Source organism: Acinonyx jubatus, chromosome A1 (assembly GCF_027475565.1).
Source record: "Acinonyx jubatus isolate Ajub_Pintada_27869175 chromosome A1, VMU_Ajub_asm_v1.0, whole genome shotgun sequence".
Classification (NCBI taxonomy): Eukaryota; Metazoa; Chordata; class Mammalia; order Carnivora; family Felidae; genus Acinonyx; species Acinonyx jubatus.
In genome coordinates, this window is record NC_069380.1 from 16,997,058 (window position 1) to 17,018,860 (window position 21,803).

At 43.5% G+C, this 21,803-nt stretch overlaps 1 protein-coding gene across 5 annotated transcripts in view; it reads left to right on the forward strand.

Moving 5' to 3' along the window:
* The first annotated feature begins 2,900 nt into the window (after window positions 1–2,900).
* Window positions 2,901–21,803, forward strand: part of FREM2 (FRAS1 related extracellular matrix 2) — a 168,155-nt gene continuing 149,252 nt past the window's right edge. For all 5 annotated transcript variants that reach the window (XM_027064727.2, XM_053214654.1, XM_053214661.1 and 2 more), the window contains exons 1-2: window positions 2,901–8,381; window positions 13,650–13,739. In XM_027064727.2, the coding sequence (XP_026920528.2) occupies window positions 3,200–8,381; window positions 13,650–13,739 (5,272 nt within the window). In that variant the 5' untranslated portion in view covers window positions 2,901–3,199. The remainder of the gene's footprint in view (window positions 8,382–13,649; window positions 13,740–21,803) is intronic.

A 21,803-nucleotide genomic window follows, 5' to 3' on the forward strand; every position in this document is an offset into this window, starting at 1 on the left:
AATGAATAATTTTAGCTTTAAGTTGATTCGAGGAGGCATTTTAGTGTATTTTTAATATGCTAAGCAAATTTAAGAATTTATTTTAAGGGATATTTTGCCCAGAGAATGCACAGTGAGAGTTACAAGGTTTACGAAAGTGAGAACTGAATAATTAAACTCAGATTTAAAGAATTACAAGTTTGCCAACTTATTTCACCCCTTATGATATTAAGACTGTTGGTCATAGAATAATATTTCCTTGCTAATTTAAGTGTAGCAATCCTTTAAAAACTGAGATATTTATCCTAAAGAAGGATTATCATCAACAATACTTGCTTTCAGATGAGAATTTAATATTTCATTATTTTTCAATAATCATCACTGAAAAATACACTTAAGCAACTAACAGTACCTTCTATGTGATTTTTAAAAATCAACAACAAATAAGGCATTTACCCCTCCTCCAAAACAAGTAATTCCTAAGAATCATTCCATCACTTCAATCAAGGCAGGCTAAATTAAAAAGTCAAAAAAAGATTATAGCTTATTGATTTCCTTAGGCTACTTAAAAATAAATGTGGACCTCTATTCTTTTTACCATGAAACAACATATTGAACTCTGCCCTTCAGGCATACTACCATACTTCAAATGCTGATCTTATCATTGCTTGCAAGTCAAACACAGTTGGACTTTAAAAGGAAGAAAGGAAAACCCTGGAGCCACTGGGAAGCATCAAGGGTCAGGGTGTTGATCCGATTCTGGTGAGAACACACCCAGAGTCACAATGCCTGAATAATCTCTTCCTCCAGTTGAAATTTTTCAAAGTATGGAACCAAACTTTGGAATATAATCTATAAAGAACCATATTCTGACACTGATGTTCTATTTCATTTGGCATCTTTCCCTGTGTTTTATTTGTGAACAGGACATAATAAAACATCCCTCTGTCACTGCAGTTTGAACTCTGTTTGCAATGACGAATAATTTTATAAGAAGTTATGAAATAATAATGCCAAAGCGAACTGGAAACTGATGGATTTGGATGGGGGTTTTCTCATAGGTTTAAAATTTCAGCCCTATCCCTTCTATGTTTGTGGATGCTCATTTTATACTAAATTGTGAAAAGTGTTCATCAGTTATAAGTGGGAGCTAAAAGCTGCCCCAAAGTGCAAAGCATTAAGAAAAAGGAATAAGTTCAATTAATGTTTAATTAACTAAATGTTTTTTGTTTGCTTGTATGAGTGGCTCCTTTAAATTAATCTCTCTCTCTCTCTCTCTCTCTCTCTCTCTCTCTCTCTCTCTCTCCCTTGCTTCTTTTTGAAAAATTTCAGAACTTTCCATCTCTGACTCCCAGGGACAGACACTGCCCAGTGGCCTTTCTGGAACAGAATCTGACACTTCCCAGCTATACTCTGTAGAGAGGCTCAGTGCTGTGCCCTGGAAAATAGCTATGAGGGTGCCAGGCAGAGATCAAAATTCGGGACTGGAGAAACTCAGGCTAAAGACCCAGAAGAGTTAATAAGACAAATACTTCCTACTGAAATGTACCCCCATATGCATTTTATATCTTCAATCTAGGCTGAAGTTTAAAATGTCATGACAGTTTCTTGCACTCTTTTCTTCCCCCAAATCGAAACTACCTTTAAACTGGAAAGGGCAGGATGACCATAGTTCCAATTCTATATTCCAACTAAGAATCCGACTTGTGTTACTGAGCAGGAAAGAATATTATCTAAAATAAAACATATTGATCAGGATAAGTCAGCAAGACTGCTCAAGAAACGAATCGGGAAATGGTTGGTTTATTAACTACAAGAGTTTTTTCCATCTTCTTCTCCCCCCCCCTCCCCCCAAGACGCTGGAGAGGAGGGGTGCTGTTAGAAACTCTTTAGAAGGGGAATCCACACGCTCCTGAAACCGGACAAACACAAGGGGGCAGGAAGAGCTCAAGATCTGACTTAACAACCAGCCGACTGAAATGGGAGCGAACCTATTTTCGTTACGCCCTCCGGATATTTATCATTTCTCTTGGCAGGCAAAGAAATGTGACGCTGACAAGTAGGTTTAGTTTGCACTTGGTCTAATTACTGCGAAGAGAACAGGAACGTTTCTAACGACAACTACCTGAACAGCGGCGGCTTTGGGAGAGCCTGGGGGCTACATTCCCTAGAATCTATTTTTTGGTGCTAGTCTCGCGATTCCGATCGGACTGCATTTCTCACGCAGTCCAAACGTCCCCCCTCCCCACCCTTTATTCCCCTTTTACTCAGAACTTTGGTTGCAAAGGAGGGACTTGTTTAAAACTCGCCAATCCAAGGACTGTGCCCCCTTGTAATTTACGAGGAGACAGCGGCAGGCGGGGTGGGGCGTGTGTGTGTGTGTGTGTGTGTGTGTGTGTTGGGGGCGGGGGCGGTGAGCAACCTGCTCTAGCCTTGGCTTTTAATTCCAGCTATCCTTCTCTTGCAAAAATGCCCCAGAGTTTCCATCCAACTGCTCTTGCGTTTCGATTCTAACACACGCAATGTTGCAAATAACTTTCCTCTCGGGTTTGCAAACGTCTGTGAGCAATAACCGCACACTCCTCCGCGCGAGGCTGCATCGAATTGGAGGGGGTGCGGGCGACAGTGGGTAATCCTGGGTCCCAGGCAGCTGAAGGACTGATTCGAGCCCAGACGCGTGCCTCTGCTCCTCTGCCGGAACCCCTAGCCCGAGCGGAGCGCGAGCAAAGCTGCGCAGCGTCAGGCCGCTAGCCCCTCGCTTCCAAGACAACTTTGTAGCGCCCTGCACCTCCTCCCCACCGCGCGGTTTCCCCGCCTCCGCCCCTAGGAGCTGACTGGCAGATACCACTACCCAACCCTCAACTCGGGGCCTCCTCCCGGGACCGACGATTGGCCTCCTGGGAGGACTGGAGTCAGGGGGTGCTGGGGGAGGGATTTCCCTCAAAGCTCTGGGTCCCGGGACCTGGGAAGCAGGAGTTGGGGGGCGGGGGGACTCGGTTCTCCCAGCGAATGAGCCGCGGGCGGCGGAGCCGGACGTTCGGGAAGGTTCAGCCGCCTCTGCTGCGCCAGCCCGGCCCGCGCCGCGCAACTTTCCATCCCGGCCCAGACGCGGCTACCAAGTGCGGAGTTCCTGGCACTTTGCGGAGAGGTCTCTTGCTCCCTGCCCGGGGACTGACTGTGCTCTCTCAGGCTGACCTGTCCGAGCCCTAATATCTGCACCATGCACGCGGCCAGGACCCCCGGGATCGCCTCCCACGCCGGCGGGGTGGCCAGCCCCACCAGTTTTCAGCAGATCCCAACGCTGCCGCCCCGCCTGGTGTTGCTGCTGCTGCTGCTTCTCCTGTCACTGGTAAGCTGCGTCTTGGCACAGCCCGCTGCCCCTGGCCCGGCGTTGCTGTCCCCGGATCTCGCGGGGGCTGCAGGGGTCCCCGCCGAGGAGGCCATCGTGCTGGCAAACCGTGGGCTCCGGGTGCCCTTCGGCCGTGAGGTCTGGCTGGATCCGCTGCAGGACCTGGTGCTGCAGGTGCAGCCGGGGGACCGCTGCGCGGTGACCGTGCTACACAACGACGCGCTGGCCCAGCGGCCCGGACGCTTGAGTCCCAAGCGCTTCCCGTGCGACTTCGGCCCGGGAGAGGTGCGCTACTCGCACCTGGGCGCGCGCAGCCCGTCGCGGGATCGCATTCGGCTGCAGTTGCGCTACGACGCGCCGGGAGGGGCCGCAGTGCTACCCTTGGTGCTGGAGGTGGAGGTGGTCTTCACCCAGCTGGAGGTGGTGACTCGGAACCTGCCCCTAGTCGTGGAGGAGCTGCTGGGGACCAGCAACGCCCTGGACGCGCGGAGCCTGGAGTTCGCCTACCAGCCGGAGACCGAGGAGTGTCGCGTGGGCATCCTGTCCGGCTTGAGCGCGCTGCCTCGCTATGGGGAGCTCCTCCACTACCCACAGGTCCCGGGTCCAGCCAGCGAGGGGGGCGCCCCGGAGCCTCTCCTGATGGACTGCAAAGCTTTCCAGGAGCTGGGGGTGCGCTACCGTCACACAGCCCCCAGTCGGTCACCGAACAGGGACTGGGTGCCCATGGTGGTGGAGCTGCGCTCTCGGGGTTCGCCTGTGGGCAGACCCCCTTTGAAACGTGAGCACTTCCAGGTGCTGGTGAGAATCCGAGGAGGGGCGGAGAACACCGCACCCAGGCCCAGTTTCGTGGCCATGATGATGATGGAGGTGGACCAGTTTGTACTGACGGCTCTGACCCCAGACATGCTGGCAGCCGAGGATGCCGAGTCGCCCCCTGACCTGTTGATCTTCAACCTCACCTCTCCCTTCCAGCCTGGCCAGGGCTACCTAGTGAGTACTGATGACCGCAGCCTGCCCCTCTCCTCCTTTACTCAGAGGGATCTGCGGCTCCTGAAGATTGCCTACCAGCCCCCCTCTGAGGACTCTGACCAGGAGCGTCTCTTTGAACTGGAGTTGGAAGCAGTGGACCCGGAAGGAGCAGCCTCAGACCCTTTTGCCTTCATGGTAGTGGTGAAGCCCATGAACACACTGGCTCCCGTGGTCACCCGGAACACTGGTCTCATTCTCTATGAGGGCCAGTCTCGGCCCCTGACGGGCCCTGCAGGCAGTGGACCGCAGAACTTGGTCATCAGCGATGAGGATGACCTAGAGGCAGTGCAGCTAGAGGTGGTGGCTGGGCTCCGCCACGGTCACCTTGTCCTTCTGGGCGCCACTGATGGCAACTCTGCCCCTAAGACCTTCACGGTGGCCAAGCTGGCCGCCGGCCAGGTGGTCTACCATCACGATGACAGAGATGGCTCACTGAGTGACAACCTTGTACTTCGAATGGTGGACGGAGGACACAGGCACCAGGTGCAGTTCTTGTTCCCCATCACCTTGGTGCCTGTGGATGACCAGCCGCCAGTCCTCAATGCTAACACGGGGCTGACGCTGGCGGAGGGTGAAACGGCGCCCATCCTTCCCCTGGCCCTGAGTGCAACGGACATCGACTCAGATGACCCTCTGCTGCTTTTTGTGCTGGAGTCGCCTTCCTCGACCATAGGGCATCTGCTTCTCCGCCAAACCCATCCTCCCCGCAAGGAAGAGGAGCTGAGCAGGGGCCCTTGGAGGAAACAGGGAGCCTTCTATGAGCAAACGGTGACGGAGTGGAGGCAGCGGGACATAACAGAGGGGAGGCTGTTCTACAGGCACTCTGGGCCCCATAGTCCTGGGCCAGTGATGGACCAGTTCACATTCCGGGTCCAGGATAACCATGACCCCCCTAATCAGTCTGGACCACACAGGTTTGTGATTCGCATCCATCCTGTGGATCGCCTCCCTCCGGAGCTGGGCAGCGGCTGTCCCCTTCGGATGGTGGTGCAAGAATCCCAGCTCACGCCGCTGAGGAAAAAGTGGCTGCGCTACACTGACCTGGACACAGATGACCGAGAGCTGCGCTACACTGTGACCCAGCCCCCCACGGACACAGATGAAAACCACTCACCAGCCCCCCTGGGCACCTTGGTCCTGACCGACAACCCCTCAGTCGTGGTGGCCCATTTTACCCAAGCCCAGATCAACCACCATAAAATTGCCTACAGACCTCCGGATCGAGAACTGGGAGTGGCTGCCCGAGTGGCCCAGTTTCAATTCCAGGTGGAGGACCAAGCCGGGAATGTGGCTCCAGGCACCTTCACCCTTTACTTGCAGCCCGTGGACAACCAGCCGCCTGAGATCCTCAACACCGGTTTCACTGTTCAGGTGAAGGGCCACCACATCCTGAGTGAGACTGAGTTACGTGTGAATGATGTAGACACTGATGTAGCCCACATCTCTTTCACTCTCACACGGGCACCCGAACATGGCCACATGAGAGTGTCTGGACAGATACTGCATGTGGGGGAGGTCTTCCGCTTGGAAGATATAAAACAGGGTCGGATTTCCTATGTCCATAATGGGGACGGGTCCCTGACTGACAGCTGCTCCTTGGAGGTCAGCGACAGACACCACGTGGTGCCCATCACTCTCAGAGTGAATGTCCGGCCCGCGGGTGATGAGGTGCCCATGCTGAGCCTTCCTGCTGGTACTCTGGGGTCATATCTAGACGTTTTAGAAAATGGAGCTGCTGAACTCACTGCCAGTGTTATCAAGGGGACTGATGGGGACACTGATGATTTGATGTTGACTTTCCTCTTGGAAGACCCACCCTTGTATGGAGAAATCCTGGTCAACGGAGTTCCAGCGGAGCAGTTTACCCAAAGGGACATCTTAGAGGGCTCTGTCGTCTATGCCCACACAAGCGGTGAGATAGGCCTGTTGCCCAAAGGGGACTCTTTTAACCTGAGTCTGTCAGATATGTCTCAAGAATGGGTTATAGGTGGCAGTACTATCCAAGGGGTTACTGTGTGGGTGACCATCCTCCCTGTCGATAGCCAAGCTCCAGAAATTTCTGTAGGTGAACGGTTTATAGTCATGGAAGGTGACAAAAGTGTTATAACCTCAACACATATAAGTGCTGAAGATATTGATTCCCTCAATGATGACATCTTGTGCACTATAGTTATTCAGCCTACCTCCGGTTATGTTGAAAACATTTCTCCAGCACCAGGCTCTGAGAAATCAAGAGCAGGAATTGCCATAAGTGCCTTTACCCTGAAAGACCTCAGGCAGAGTCATATTAATTATGTCCAGAGTGTCCACAAAGGGGTAGAACCTGTGGAAGACCGCTTTATATTTCGTTGCTCTGATGGCATTAACTTTTCAGAGAGACATTTTTTTCCCATTATAATCATTCCCACCAATGACGAACAGCCAGAAATATTTATGAGAGAATTTATGGTGATGGAAGGCATGAGTCTGGTGATCGATACACCCATCCTCAATGCTGCTGATGCTGACATTCCCCCGGATGATCTAACTTTCACCATTACCCAATTTCCCACTCGTGGTCACATCGTGAATCAGTTGATAAATGGCACAGTGTTGGTTGAAAGCTTCACCTTGGACCAGATCATAGAGAGTTCAAGCATTATTTACGAGCATGATGATTCTGAGACCCAGGAGGACAGTTTTGTGATTAAACTAACAGACGGTAAGCACTCGGTGGAAAGGATGGTCCTCATTATGGTTATCCCAGTTGATGATGAGACCCCCAGAATGACCATCAATAATGGTCTAGAAATAGAAATTGGGGAAACCAAAATTATCAACAACAAAATATTGATGGCAACTGATTTAGATTCTGAAGACAAATCTTTGGTTTATATTATTCGTTATGGGCCGGGACATGGCTTATTACAGAGACAAAAACCTGCAGGTGCCTTTGAAAATATCACAGTGGGCATGAATTTTACCCAGGATGAAGTGGACAGAAACTTAATTCAGTACGTCCATTTTGGACAAGAGGGCATTCGGGACCTAATTAAATTTGATGTGACCGATGGAATAAATGCGCTTATAGATCGCTACTTTTATGTTTCTGTTGGGAGCGTTGACATTGTCTTCCCGGATGTGATAAGCAAGGGAGTATCCTTGAAAGAAGGTGGTAAAGTCACCCTCACAACAGACTTATTAAGTACCAGTGACTTGAACAGTCCTGATGAAAACTTAGTTTTTACCATCACCAGGGCTCCCATGAGAGGTCACTTAGAGTGCACAGATCAACCTGGAGCATCCATCACATCGTTCTCTCAGCTCCAACTGGCTGGCAACAAAATCTACTACATCCACACAGCTGACGATGAGGTCAAGATGGACAGTTTTGAGTTTCAAGTCACTGATGGACATAACCCTGTCTTCCGGACATTCCGTATCTCCATTAGTGATGTGGACAACAAAAAGCCAGTGGTCACCATCCATAACCTGGTTGTCAGTGAGGGTGAAAACAAGCTGATCACTCCCTTTGAACTCACTGTCGAAGATCAAGATACTCCAGACAAACTCCTGAAGTTCACTGTCACGCAGGTGCCTGTTCATGGTCAACTCCTATTCAACAATACCAGACCTGCCATGGTTTTTACCAAGCAAGACCTGAATGAAAACTTAATCAGCTACAGACATGATGGCACTGAGTCAAATGAAGACAGCTTCTCCTTCACAGTGACTGATGGTTCCCATACAGAGTTCTATGTTTTCCCCGATACAATATTTGAAACAAGGAGACCCCAAGTGATGAAAATCCAAGTCTTACCTGTTGATGATAGCGTCCCCCAAATTGCAGTGAACAAAGGGGCCTCTACACTTCGCACTCTGGCTACTGGCCACTTGGGATTCATGATCACAAGCAAAATATTGAAAGTGGAGGACAGAGACAGCTTACGTTTTTCTCTCAGGTTTATTGTGACGGAGGCCCCTCAACATGGGTATCTCCTCAACCTGGACAGAGGCAACCACAGTGTCTCTCAGTTTACACAAGGTACGGTACACTTTTCTTTCCTTATACCCAACGGAAAGTGCGGGTCTTATTTTCTGAGGATATGGCGGTCACCAAAAACGTTATAAGTAGGGGATCGAATTTGAGTCCAAGGGAAGAAAAGGAAAGGGAAATAAATAGACGGGGAGAGTACAGGGACTCACTTTCCTGGGGAAAGAATATCCCTTCTTGCCATATGTCCTCCTGCAGCGACTTGCATTAGTGAATATCAATGTATTTCGACATTGCATTGAGTGAATATCAATGTATTTCGACAGCAGCAAGGTATGCTGCCAAACCAGGGGCCAGACCTCGGTGAGTTTAAGCTGAAGAAGTCTCTTCCGTTCTGTTTTGTTTGCCACACCTGCCCTCTGAGCAGATTGTGGTTTATACTGTGGTACAAATAGGTAGTTCGTGCAGCATTTTGGCACCTTCGAGAGAGATGTGCTTTCTCAAGTCTTTGTATTCGGACTACTGTTTTCACCTACCATTCACATAGAGCCTTCAAATTTATATTACTTTGATTAATTTTCTTGAGAGCATTGTTCTAATCCTGTCATAGTTCTTGGGAACTTTGGAAAGAGATGTATTTATATTTACTTTGTAGGTTTCTAATTCTTCTATTTTATGCCTGAGGCAAACACCAGAGACCTAAGAAGTAAGCTTGCACCTGTCTAGAGTTCTAACAGTTCTATGTACAAAGTGTGTCACATGATACAGGCCCAAAAAGAAAGCATGCTTCATGATGTGTAAGACACCATGTCCATCACTGGAATATATGTTCACTTTGTTACGATCCTGAAGATACGTTAACAAGATTAATAGGAGAGTAGAAGGAGGAAGTTATTTCCTTATTTCAGATCTTCTCTGCGTCCCCTTTCAACCACAGTAACGAACACCCGTTGCCTCAAGCATCTACATTCTTGAGGCTAAAGCGTTTTTCTAACCTAAATCCTCTTTGTGTATGGACACAATGTACGACAGGAAGGGCAGGTGCCCTGTGCAGTTACTCAGTGACTGACGGGAGAAGCCCGTTCAGTCTGCTGGCTTGGGACTTAGGGCTCTGTTCTCTGGAACGTGCGACCTTCACTACAAAGGGCTTTGGGTTGCTTTCATGGAAATCTCACCGTGTCAGGATGGAAACGAGATCTACCCTCTGTGGGCTCTGTGAGCGGAGATGAGGTTTATCCTCAGGGCTTCCCAGGGGGGGTGTTCTTTTCCCGCAGTAGTGTTGTGCTCTGAGACAACAGATGCTTTAATAAACGGATGTCGTGAAGTGTAGTTAGTGTTAAAGTGAACTGCTCCTCTGTTTTAGATTCTGGCAAATGGCCCTGCACTCCAACCTCCTGATTCTTGGCTGCAAGCCTGAATATATTCTAGGGCCTGCAGGGACAGGAAAACCTCAGAGTGCCCAGTGTCGTGCCAGACCGGCAGGAAACTTTTGTGGGAAGGCTTTCTGAGGACAGAGATGCCATGCAATCTTAGACTGGTTTCTTTTCATGGAAAGTGGAAAGTGAAGAGGGTAAAAGGAATATATTACAGGATAGAAAATGTTACTTCCAATCACTCCTCTGACCTGAAAAACTAATCTGATTTTAAAGATTTTTTAAAAAGGAATTTTTGTGTGACGACAGGCAGACGATGTGGTTTAAATTCTATGGACCAAGTCCAACAGCTCAAAAAATATTGGAATATTATTTCTTAAATATCGAACCCTAAATTATGTGATTTCTTTATAGGCTCTTGCCCTATCTCTCACTGATGTGGACTCACCCTGATTATTCCTTAGAGATGAACTCACCATGATTACTCTTTATGGTTATTTGTAAATATAATCAGTTTATTATAAAAAGTGAAGATACTCTTTTAAGATTACCTTTGCTAAGAGAAACGATCACATTCCAATAAGAACCCAAATACTGACTAGGGAAACTATTGGTAGTTAATCACAGAGCACTCATTTGAACAGCTTGAGACTGCGGTTTGGTTCATGGCGGTTATTTCTAGAGACTAGATGGGTGAATAAAAATGGAAAGGCTCCCATCATAGAGTTCCGGTGGCTGCTGTCTCAGTAGACAAATAAAAGCAGTATCTGGAATAAGGACAACATAAACTTTATATTTGTTTTTGTTTTCTGTAGTCATGAAAGGATAAGCTAAACTATATATTTTTTAATGTTTATTTATTTTGAGAGAGAAGGAGAGAAAAAGCACAAGCAGGGGAGGGGCAGAGAGAGAGAGAGAGAGAGAGAGAGAGAGAGAGTGTCCGTGCAGAGCCCGACGTGGGGCTCGAACCCATGAACCACAAGATCATGACCTGAGCTGAAATCAAGAGTGGGATGCTTAACTATATTTTGATGGATTTTCAATGCACTGGGTTGAGTCAAGTGAGCAAAGGTGGGTAAAGAAGGTTATTCCCAAACCGATTCACATAATGGTCCTTAGGAGATGAAAATCCATTTGTTTCTAAAGTTTATTCACTTTTATTCTTAGGAAGAGTTAACAAGGCAGAATTAGGCCAATTAGAGAAATTAATTATTTCAATTTGCCAGGGTGTGCCTGCTCGCTCTATCCCAGGTTTAAATCACTTGTGTCAGGGACCTGGACTTTTTTCTCTATGAGTAGTACCCAGTGATCTCTTGTGGGAGATAAGTTGTAGATCACTTTCAGAAATTTCCCCCAAAGAGTTCGAGCCAGGGTATGGTTGCCAGGCAAGTCAATGAACTTAGAATCAAAACAAAAACACAAAATGTGGAATGCTTGTGTAGATAAACTGAAATACATCTGATGCATGAGTAGTGGTTAGAAGAAAATCCAGTTCATTGTTAGATGTTTACTGAAAGAAGGTAACATTTTGGCAACTAGGTTTTGATCTAGCTAATACCACTGTGCCTTAAGAAGTGACTGTTTATATATTTATGATGTTTGTGATAGTTTTAGAGGTTCCTATAGAATAACAGCACTATGATCAAAGTCTTTACTTATTTGAGATTTTTTTAAAGTCCCTTTTTTGAGCTATGAATTATTAACTGAGTTATAACAAAAATGAAAAGAATTTTGGTTTGTTCCAACTAATCAATATTGCATGCCCTAACTTGGAGGGAAAATTTGACACCTTTGTGTCATGTAATTACATTCATGTTCACTTTACTTAAGGAAAAAAAAGGTTTTAAAAAATCAGTTTTGAAGTGGTGATTTATTTCAGTGCAACTGTTTCGTAAATACTGTATTTTTGCAAGAAAACATCAATACAAAGGGTGGATATACTAATGAGTTTTTCCTTTTCTCATAGTAGAGCCTTTAGATTTTCTTATCAAATTAAAGAAGGAATGGGGAAGTTTGGAAAAAGGTCTTCCCCACATGACCAGAGGACTTTGTTCTAATGCTAAGGATGTGTGGTCAGAGTAGAGTTCACCTTATTTCTTCCTGATGAGTTAAAGGTTGAAAGGGTTCAGAGTTGTGGGAGTAGACAAGGAAAGAGCCTGTGGGGGCTTCACTCCTTACCTTTGTAGAAACATCATACATGCGTAGGTAGAGGTCCAAGCGTGGTCCACCAGACCTCTGGGCTCTTTCGTTTGATTATTTATGTTTATTTACTGATTATTTTGAGAGAGAAAGAGAGATCATGAGCAGGGGAGGGGCAGAGAGAGAGAGGGAGAGAGAGAAAATCCCAAGCAGGCTCAGCACTGTCAGCACAGAGCCTGACGTGGGGCTCGAGCCCACAAACCATGAGATCATGACCTGAGCTGAAACCAAGAGTGGGATGCTTGACTTACTGAGGCACCCAGGTGCCCTTGGGCTCTCAGATTTTAAATTAAGAAACATTTGAGCCATTGCTGAATATTAGACTCCGAGCAAAGGACTGTGGGAAGTTAAGTTGAAAACAACAACAACAACAACAACAACAACAATCCCACAAGTTTTCAGTCTTCTAGGAAAGATAGCCACGCAGGAAGATACAAATGACACTAGGCAGAAATTGGGAAAGTTACAGCAGAGTTCAAAATGAAATGCTAAGGGAGAATAAAACAACTTGAATTTGCTTCACCTTCTAGTACCTCTTTTATAAGAAGTTACCATTAACTATTAAATCAGATTTTCCCCTCCTCAGATGCCTGATTGTAAGTGAGTCACATTTCAAATCTGTGTGAGCCAAGGGGGAGTGTCCTTTTCACGTCTGTCAAGTGGAGTCCTAAAAATTCATGGAGGAATTTGTTGATCCCAACACCTGGCATCACTTGAGTTTATTCTTTCATAAAGTAATTTTCTCATATACAATGCTTGTGGACTTCATAGCACGAACTCAGTAGACCTCTCCGAAGATGGAAAACCTGCAGAGCGCACACGAGACAAATAAATATTACATACCATTCATTGTTGAAGCCACTTTTAGCTGCGATCTTGATTTTCTGTAGCTTTGGCAATAACTACTTACTGCCCGACCCAGATCAAATAACAATAGTGTTGCAAGCATCACAGAACAGGATGATATTTGGTTCATTATGTTGTCTGTGTGGCATCATGAAGGAGAGTAACTCGTAAAATGGGGAAATCAATTTTTGAAATTGTACCTTAGTCAATACGGAAAACAAAGTATGCCAGTGAATTTGAAAGCTGGGACAGGAAGCAACCTACAGAGCATTCCTGAGGCAGAGTAACTTTTCACTCTGAATAAAAGTTTCAGCTCTCATTAGATGCTTTCTGTTCTCATTTCTCTCTGGGGTCATGACACTTATTTCAATTTTGGAGATTTAAAACGGCCTTGATTCTTTTTCTTTCAAGCTCTGGGGAACTTAAAAACAGCGTGTTGTATACCGCCAGAGGTAAGAAAAGTTAGCCAGAGGGGGGCAGGGAAGTTCTTTCCTCTTAGAGCCAGCGCTACAGGGAGGGAAAGAGTGTGATTTCAGGAGTGCCAGGAAATCTGCCATGCCTCAAAATATCTTCCTTTCCACCTGTCATGAAGTCTGACATTCCGTATTTAGAGAGTCACTTCTTTGGTGCATGAACATGCAAATACCATTGGGTGGGGCAACACCTTGCTATTATTATAACCTAACTCTTGAACTCTATCTGGATAAGGGATCAGATTTCCATGGGACAGCTGAAATCAAGGGGCTTAGAGATAGGAGAAATAAGATAGCACTGCCTCCCTTAGGAGAAGGAAATCTAAATATGGTTACAGAAAAGTAATAGCCAGTAGGATTTACCATGAGTAATGAGTCACCAATCTTGCCCTAGTAATGAATCATCTTGTTCTTTGGTTATTTTCTAGCTGACATCGAAGACATGAAAATATGCTACGTTTTAAAAGATGGGGCCAATGCCACAAGTGATATGTTCCATTTTACAGTTGAAGATGGTGGTAAGTGTTCACTCTCCTGTTAGTATAAACAAGGAGAGTGACTTTTATTGGTTGTTCTTTGATGACTTCATTACAAGGAATCTGCCTCGAGTATCATTTTATGCTCACCTGAATTTATGCCGGGTGCATTTGTTATTTGCCGATAGAAAATCTTACTTTCTCCATCTGCCACAGTACTACTCTGCAATGAGTAGAGATGAATGTTCCAGTTATATTATTCTTGTCTTGGGATTAGCAAAACACTAAAAAAGAAAGATCTATGTACATAGTATCCCCATGTCCAGTTGTTCAGAATATGCCGTGCATGAAGCTGCTGACTTGAGGTGACAAGAGGATGCTGGCATCCAGCCCAGCAACACTGCCAAGCCATGTGCCTACCCGGGGGGGGGGGGGGGGGGTGTCTGCCCAAAGCGGGTGCCCTTTGCTAGTTTGCACATGGGTGCTGTGTGTACTTATGATGATGGATAATTGCATTCACCAGGAAAACAGTGCTACGTAAAGGTGTGTTTTACCTTACCAATCTCAGTATGTCTAGTGATGTCCTCAGTTCAGGGGATTTTGTGACTTAGTCTAGCTAAAATTTTTTTCTCGGTGAAGTCTGAAGAATACTCCAGAGGATAGGCTATGACTTGTGGTCCGAGTCTCCTTCACAAGGTCACTGTCACTACTCCCCCCAAAGCCCCCGCCGCTGCTCACTCTCTTTTCTGTTCTCTTCCTGATCCCACAGGCTGGGAGAAAAACTGGCCACTTTTAGATTAATCATAAAGATGTTCTGTTCTCTCATGCTCTCAGGAGAAGCGAAAGAACCTCAGGAAGTACATGTGTTGTGTGAACAAGACACAGGAAGTGGGGGTGGGAGTATGTGTGTAAGAGAAGAAGGAGGGAAAAAGAAAGGATTTGGATCCAGTCATCTACTTTCTAATGATGCTTTAAAAAGAAAACTTTTTTTAAAATGTTTGAGCTGTCAGCACAGAGCCCGACGCCGGGCTTGAGCTCAAGAACCTCGAGACCTTGACCTGAGCCGAAGTCGGACGCTTAGCCAACTGAGCCACCCAGGCACCCCTAATGATGGTTTTTTTTAAAGTACATAATTATGTCATCTATCTCAAAAAGATGACATGTTTACCCTCCATATTTTTTGAAGCGTTAAATGGCCATTTGTTTAAAATATCATTGGGCATAACGTGATCACAGCCTTGAAAAATGACATCTGTCGGATACATGCCAGAGAGGCAAAAAAGTGTGTTAATTTGGGTTCAACTATGTGATTTTCCCTACAGTCCAGATGTTTAATAAATGTGATGCCTTTGTTTTTATAGTAACCAAATCATAGTTTAATATTCTTTGTATTGATAAAAGAAATCTTAGTATGAAACCAATTCTAAGAAGGATGCCAATTTATAAAAAATAATGTGTTTATTGAATCTTGATGCTCAAATGGGAAATCCTACTGTCAGTAAACTTTGAGTGGAACTCAGAAGTAAATCTGTGTAGTAGATCAAAATTTAAAGACTAAATTATTGGTTCAAGGCCCCGTGTTTGTCACTTGGAATGACTGAAAATACCTCAATAGCAAAAGTATGACTTTCTTTAAAATTGCCAAAAATGGCTTGAAAGCAAATGGTTACAATTCTCAGATATTATAGTTTTTACTTTAAAATAAAAATCATTTATTTGTTTTTGAGAAAGAGCACGTGCATGCTGGGGAGGGGCAGAGAGAGGGGGAGGGGCAGAGAGAGGGCAACGGAGAATCCCAAGCAGGTTCGCACAGCCAGCACAGAGCCCAATGCCGGGCCCGAACTCCTGAACTGTGAGATCGTGACCTGAGCCAAAATCAGGAGTTGGACGCTTAACTGACTGAGCCACCCACGTGCCCCTAGCTTTTGCTTTTTTAATATTTTGCTTTTTCCCCTCAGTTATTATAGTCTCGGTCTGATACTGCTGCTCTATTATTTGGCACATTTCTCTCCCTGGTTAATGGAATGGTAGCATTTACTTTAAAATTTTGATTTGTATTTAAACTTTAGAAAACATTATGCTGTATCATATTTCAAGATAGTAAGCGAGGAATGGCTAGCTGAAGAAACTGAGTTTATTTTTGGATTTGCTGAAAATGTGGCTGTGCGTCTAAGGATTGTGTTTATGGAAATAGAAAATAAATCATTTGGGGGCTTCTTTAGAGCCGGAGTTTCATGTGAGAGAGAAAAATTCCAGAGATATTGTTCTTGACCCTTCTTCTCACCGTTGACATGGCGTTACTTATGGGGCTTAGGCAGATTCTGGCAAACTATCTACGGAACAGAATTTATCTTAATTCACCTGATACGAGAAAACTTCCCTCTAGCAGAATAAGCACAGAAATCCTCAGGATTAAAGAAAAAATAAAAATTCATATATGTATTTCAAAATTATTTTAATATGATACTTATTTTTGTAGGGGTTTTGCACGGTCTTGTAAAATACTCTAACATTTGAATGAGAAGTGCAATACTATTTAACTTAAAGAGTATCTTGAATGAAATTACTTCTCTGGGAAGTGTGAGGTATTTTGCCAAAGAGAAATAAAAAAAATATTTGCAGTATTTGTGGAAAGAGAGAAAATAAAGATATCTCTCCTTTCTGTAAAAATAATATTAAACTAAGAATTTTGAAATTTTGACTCAGTTACATGTAATATATCCATTATACAGTATATTATATGTTATATGCTATATTATTGACTGTCTTACCAAGTTAATATCTTGGTAAGACAGTCAATAATTTTAATTAAAATATACTCCAGAAAAAATCTATGTTTATAGACTGTAATGTGAACCTTTATTTTCAAAATCTTCAAGTTTAACATATACGTTTCATGTAATACAATACATGTGTATGAAGACACATATATAATATGTTTTGACACTTTTCAAAGATATGTATTCCTCAGGAATTATGGAAAGTACTTGAATCTTATGAACAAGCACTATTCTTGTTGTTTAGTTGGAGTGATCTGGGTCTCAGAAAAGATAGGTAACTTCTCCAAATGCATCCATCTGTCCAGGAAGTAACAGACCTCTCTCAAGAGTAACTTATTCTTCCCATCTAGGTGATGACATACTTTTTGGATAGTGGGTTTGACTATCAACTTCAGCTGTAGTGATGTATTATCACCTCTTTTATACAACGATGGGAAGCATAACGATAAAGCTTCTCCACGAAATACACAAAATGCTTCCAGTATTTCACATCTGGGAGGCCATAAAATTAAGAAATGTCTACTCCAATTCTCTTTTCAGTCCACTAAATTCACCTCCTCCAAGTCCTCAAGATTGCTTTTTAGGACAGTGACTAAGGAAATTACTGGAGCAAACATAGTCCTTGAATAACCAAAAAATAAATAAAATATAACTTTTGCTTTCAGGAGTCAAGAAGAGATTTAGGAAAGCAGAAAGCTAAAAGCCCTTGTTTCAGATTTAATTATATTATCATAAGACACTGGCTAGCCACAGAAATCTTGTTATGATGTAGGAATGGATTAGGACCACCCATCACTAATGGGATGGTGCTTAGGACACAGTTACTAATTTTTAGTTTGGGGCTGTTACCAAATGACAGGGCTGAGAGGACTTTATTTGAAGAATAGATAATTTCAGGATTTTACCTCAGGGAGTTCTACTGTGTTTGGATTTAATAAATGAATGTTGGTTGTGCATGTAATACACACACACACACACACACACACACACACACACAGATTCTTATATTTTAGGATTCTTTCAATCAGATCTTAAACCTTATATATGACTTATTATGGTTTATGCAATTTTGTCTTCATAGCATTCCTGTCAGCTTAGTAAAAACAAACAAAAACATTACTATTCTTTTTTGGCGGATGAGGAAACTGAGTCACAGAAATAGGCACTTTCCTCAAGTGTCATAATCAGGCAACTAGAGGCCAATTTGAATCCCAGGATCCTTTCTGCAAGCAGTAACTTCTATACTTACTCAGGATAAGCGAGGAGGGGTGTTAACTCAATGTTTTCCGGGTTTTCCTGACCAGGGTTTTAGGAATGCTTAGTAGATGAGAATGAAATCAGAGTAGGATGTGTCCACAGACAAAAAGTTTTGTCTCTTACAAAATGTGAATTTTTATTTCAGAATTCTTAATGGCTCTGTGTACTCAAACTTACAGTATTCTTTTTTGATATCATACTGTAATTCTTTTCAAAAATACATGTAAAAATATATAGCCTTTCTAGAGTTCAAATAAGCACAAATCAAATCAACCTTACAGTTGATTTTTTACTTATTTTATCTAATTTTACTTATTTATCTACTATTTTTTTTACTTATTTTATCAATTAAATTGTGAAGAAATTTTAAAAATACCAAATATATGAGTTATGATGAAACAGGTATATTTATGTAATGTTTGTGAAGCTACAAAGTGAGAAAACGCTTTGGAAAAACCTGCGAATATGTAGTTAGAGCCATACAGGGTACAGTATTCCACTGAAGACACAGCTCGACCGAAGCAAAAACCTTACAGGCATACTAATGTCACCGTGTACTCAAATAGCAGAAATTATTCTCCATGACCAATAAACATAAAGAGCTTTTCAGTAATGGCAGTCCTTAAAATTTAATGCAGTCCTTAAAATTTTAAGTGATAGAGTCCATCATAGTGTAATTCTTAAAATGCTCATTTAGTAATTAAATATGTTTTTTAGAATATTAGTAAAGAATATGAGAATAGTACATCAAAAGGCCATCCATCCAGGTACTCTGGGGCCAGGGATATCCTATGTAGTTGCAGATTGTCACTTACAGTTTATAAGGTCAAACTCGGAAGTTATGAAATGTGCTCTCCTTACGGGCTGCAGCTAAGGTGCCATGTAGCAATCACATGTGGGTTTAGCTAACCCGTCTTTCATTCCTTTCTGCTTCATCCTCTCTGTCACCCTGAGGGAAGCTCAATACAATAATACTACAGACCTGGAAAAGACATCCTCCTTTGATAATCGCCTCTTTGAAGTCTAATTGGAGAGCTAGTGCTCCAGCATTTTAGCAGAAGACGAAAGCAAGTATTCTTTTATCTTGTTCCTACTGGAACATCTTCTTATCTGATTTCATCCCAGGCTTCAACGGTCTGCAAGTATTCTAACATACAAATGCATCTCTCCCTTTTTAGTCTTTTCTCCAAAGAACTTTTCTAGCTCTTTGTTGTGATGCGAAAGCTGGTCTCACTTGCTCCTCCAGGCACGTCCTGCCCTCAACCCTAATGACCTTCCCATTCTTCAACACCTGGCTAAGTGGCATTTCATCTCCAGAACTGCTCCCAAGGTCATGATGACTAAGTTAGCGGGGCCCTTCTTTGTGCTTCTACTGTTACCCTTAGGTACAACAACAATGGTGTATTCTGATGATTTGCTAATGTAAAGACCTCCATTGTAGAGAAGGAACTCCTTCAGATCAAAAAAGGTGTCATTAATGTTTGTAGCACAGTGCCTCCCCGGGGTTGAAAACAAGGGTTAGAATTTAACAGATATGAAAATGAATGAATAGATAAATGGGAAAAAGAAGCTCCCTTTTTATATAAAGATCAATTACATCATATTCTAAGAAAACTTCCTCTAAACAATTACCAGTGGACCTTGGCATTCCTTTAGAGCATCCCCCATCCTAGCATTAACTTAAATCCCTGTGGCACCAAGAAAGATTTTTAGTACAGCTTTCACAATTTTAAACACATGAAACCAACTGCTGTGAAAATTCCTTTGGAACCTTCAGTGAAATATACTTAAGACAGAGGAGATTCCCAGATTCCCAGGAACCACCAGATTGGAGCTCGTGTTCTTCTTTTTTTTTTTTTTATGTTTATTTATTTTTGAGAGAGAGAGACAGAGACAGAGTGCGAGTGGGGGACGGGCAGAGAGAGAGAGAGAGGGAGACACAGAATCCGAAGCAGGCTCCAGGCCCTGAGCTGTCAGCACAGAGCCCGAGATGGGGCTCGAATCCACAAACCACGAGATCATGACCTGAGCCGAAGACTGATGCTCAACCTGCTGAGCCACCCAGACACCCCTGGAGCTCATGCTATTCTTAAAGAATTCTTTTCAGAAAAAAAAAGTTGTCAGTATATTATATAAACTATGGAATGCCTTTAAAATTTAAAGGGTAGTAGACATTTTCTATAAATCAGTGTAATTTTAAAGTCAGCACCACTAACTCAGGTATTTTCAGTTACCCCAATTTTTTGCCTCATGTGATAGACATGAGGCCAGGCAGAGAAGTAGAAAGCTCTAAGAGCATAAAGTATCCTCAGTCCTCACTGAAATGTCATTACATAACTTTTTATTAGTTTCTTGTTTATATGTTTGTTTTAAGTCTCAAGCCCGCAGCATCAGATCCAAGACGTTTCTCGATGGGCATAAGAAAGCAGTCGGATATGTGATCATCTGTCTGGCTTGACATACCCCGTAGGAGGAGCCCTAGTTTTTTCTCCATTGTGAAAATTGGTTTGCTGCTTCCTCATTTGAACTCGCATGTGACTTGGGAGCACAGTCTGAGAGAGTTCCGTCTCCTGGTTTGGCAGTAAAACTGGGGCGTCGGATATGATACTCGTGTTGGCCGTTGTAACATATCTGGTCCAGAGCCAGACATTTGTTGCCTCCGTCTTTGAGGATGTCTTTTGGTGCCCAATTTTTCGTTCGCCAAGATCTTTAATTCATACGCTATTGAAAGATATAAATAGCATCTTGACATAATAGAGCTGCAAAGTCATTTCTTTATATGAAGTGTTAGTTAAGGACACGGCTTTCAGATTTGTATTCCATATTTGATGACTGAATACTCAGACACAAGGAGACTGGAGCTCGTCATTCTAGTTAGAAGGAGCACACGATTTTGCTTGAAAGTGACCAGTAACTCAGGGTGTGAGGCAAAGTCATTATGGACACGTAGCTGGAATTTAAAGCAAAGGCTGGAAAAATACAACTAAGTGCAGTAAGTCGGAAAAGGAGGTTTGAGTACAAGCATTAAAAGATTATACAGACACATTCAGCTTAGAGAGAAAAGCAAGCATTCTTTGGCAATAAAATTAATCGCTGGTGACATGAGAACCAGAGGAAAGACACTGGTGCCTTAGGGAGTTATAATAAGAAGATGAAGTAACGTCAGGCACCGAGACAAATATTTCTAATCTGCGAGAGGGCTTAAGATCTACTAGGATACAGGGCCTGGCAAAGGCTGTTGGCTACTATGGCTCAAAGTTTGGAAGCCTTTCTCTTTTCGACGAGCAGTTTAGAATTGTTCAGATCATCAAGGTCTTTCTATACCAGAGGCCTGCCTTTAGAAGCATGGCTGTTAGGTACCTGTTCTGTGTCCCTGAAAGAAGTCATACCTTTTCGAAAGAAAAATATAAACTAAATGTTATCAGTTACTATTGGTTAGGTTCATTTCAAAATTATACATCATGTGGGTATACTGTTTTACTGGCTTTAATTTAAGGGCAACTTTTCTTAAATTGTTCAATCTTTTGGTGAATATGAATCCTTATTAGTCACGTTTCTAGAGGCTTAACGTGATTCTGTATTTACTCTCAAAAGCGATGATAGTCACCTTTTAAAACTAAGAGAATCTTTCACAGGTTATTAAAAGGTCATAATCTCACATCAAATATTTATTTGTGGTATATATTACAGAGCTCAACTCTATCTTATTCTTTCTCTTTAAGTTTGCTCTGGGTAGCTGGGAAAAATAGAAGGTAGTATTCGATGGTGTAGTACATCGTTGTCATTGGTATGGTTCTATATTCGCTTGAGCCTACGACAATACAAAGAGAATCACAATGCAGTGTAAAAAAAAGGGTCAGAGCTTCTGTGGCAAAACCTACTTGCGAAAAAGAGGTCCCCTATTCATTTATTTATTGAATTAGGCAACAAGCATTTTTGGAGCACCCATGTTTCAGACATCTGCGGGATCCAGGGAAAACAGGGATGAGCATCACTGTCGTGATCTTTGACCTGAGGTTCCAATAGGCTCAGATGCTAAAATAATAGACCAATAAAACTTTATACAGTG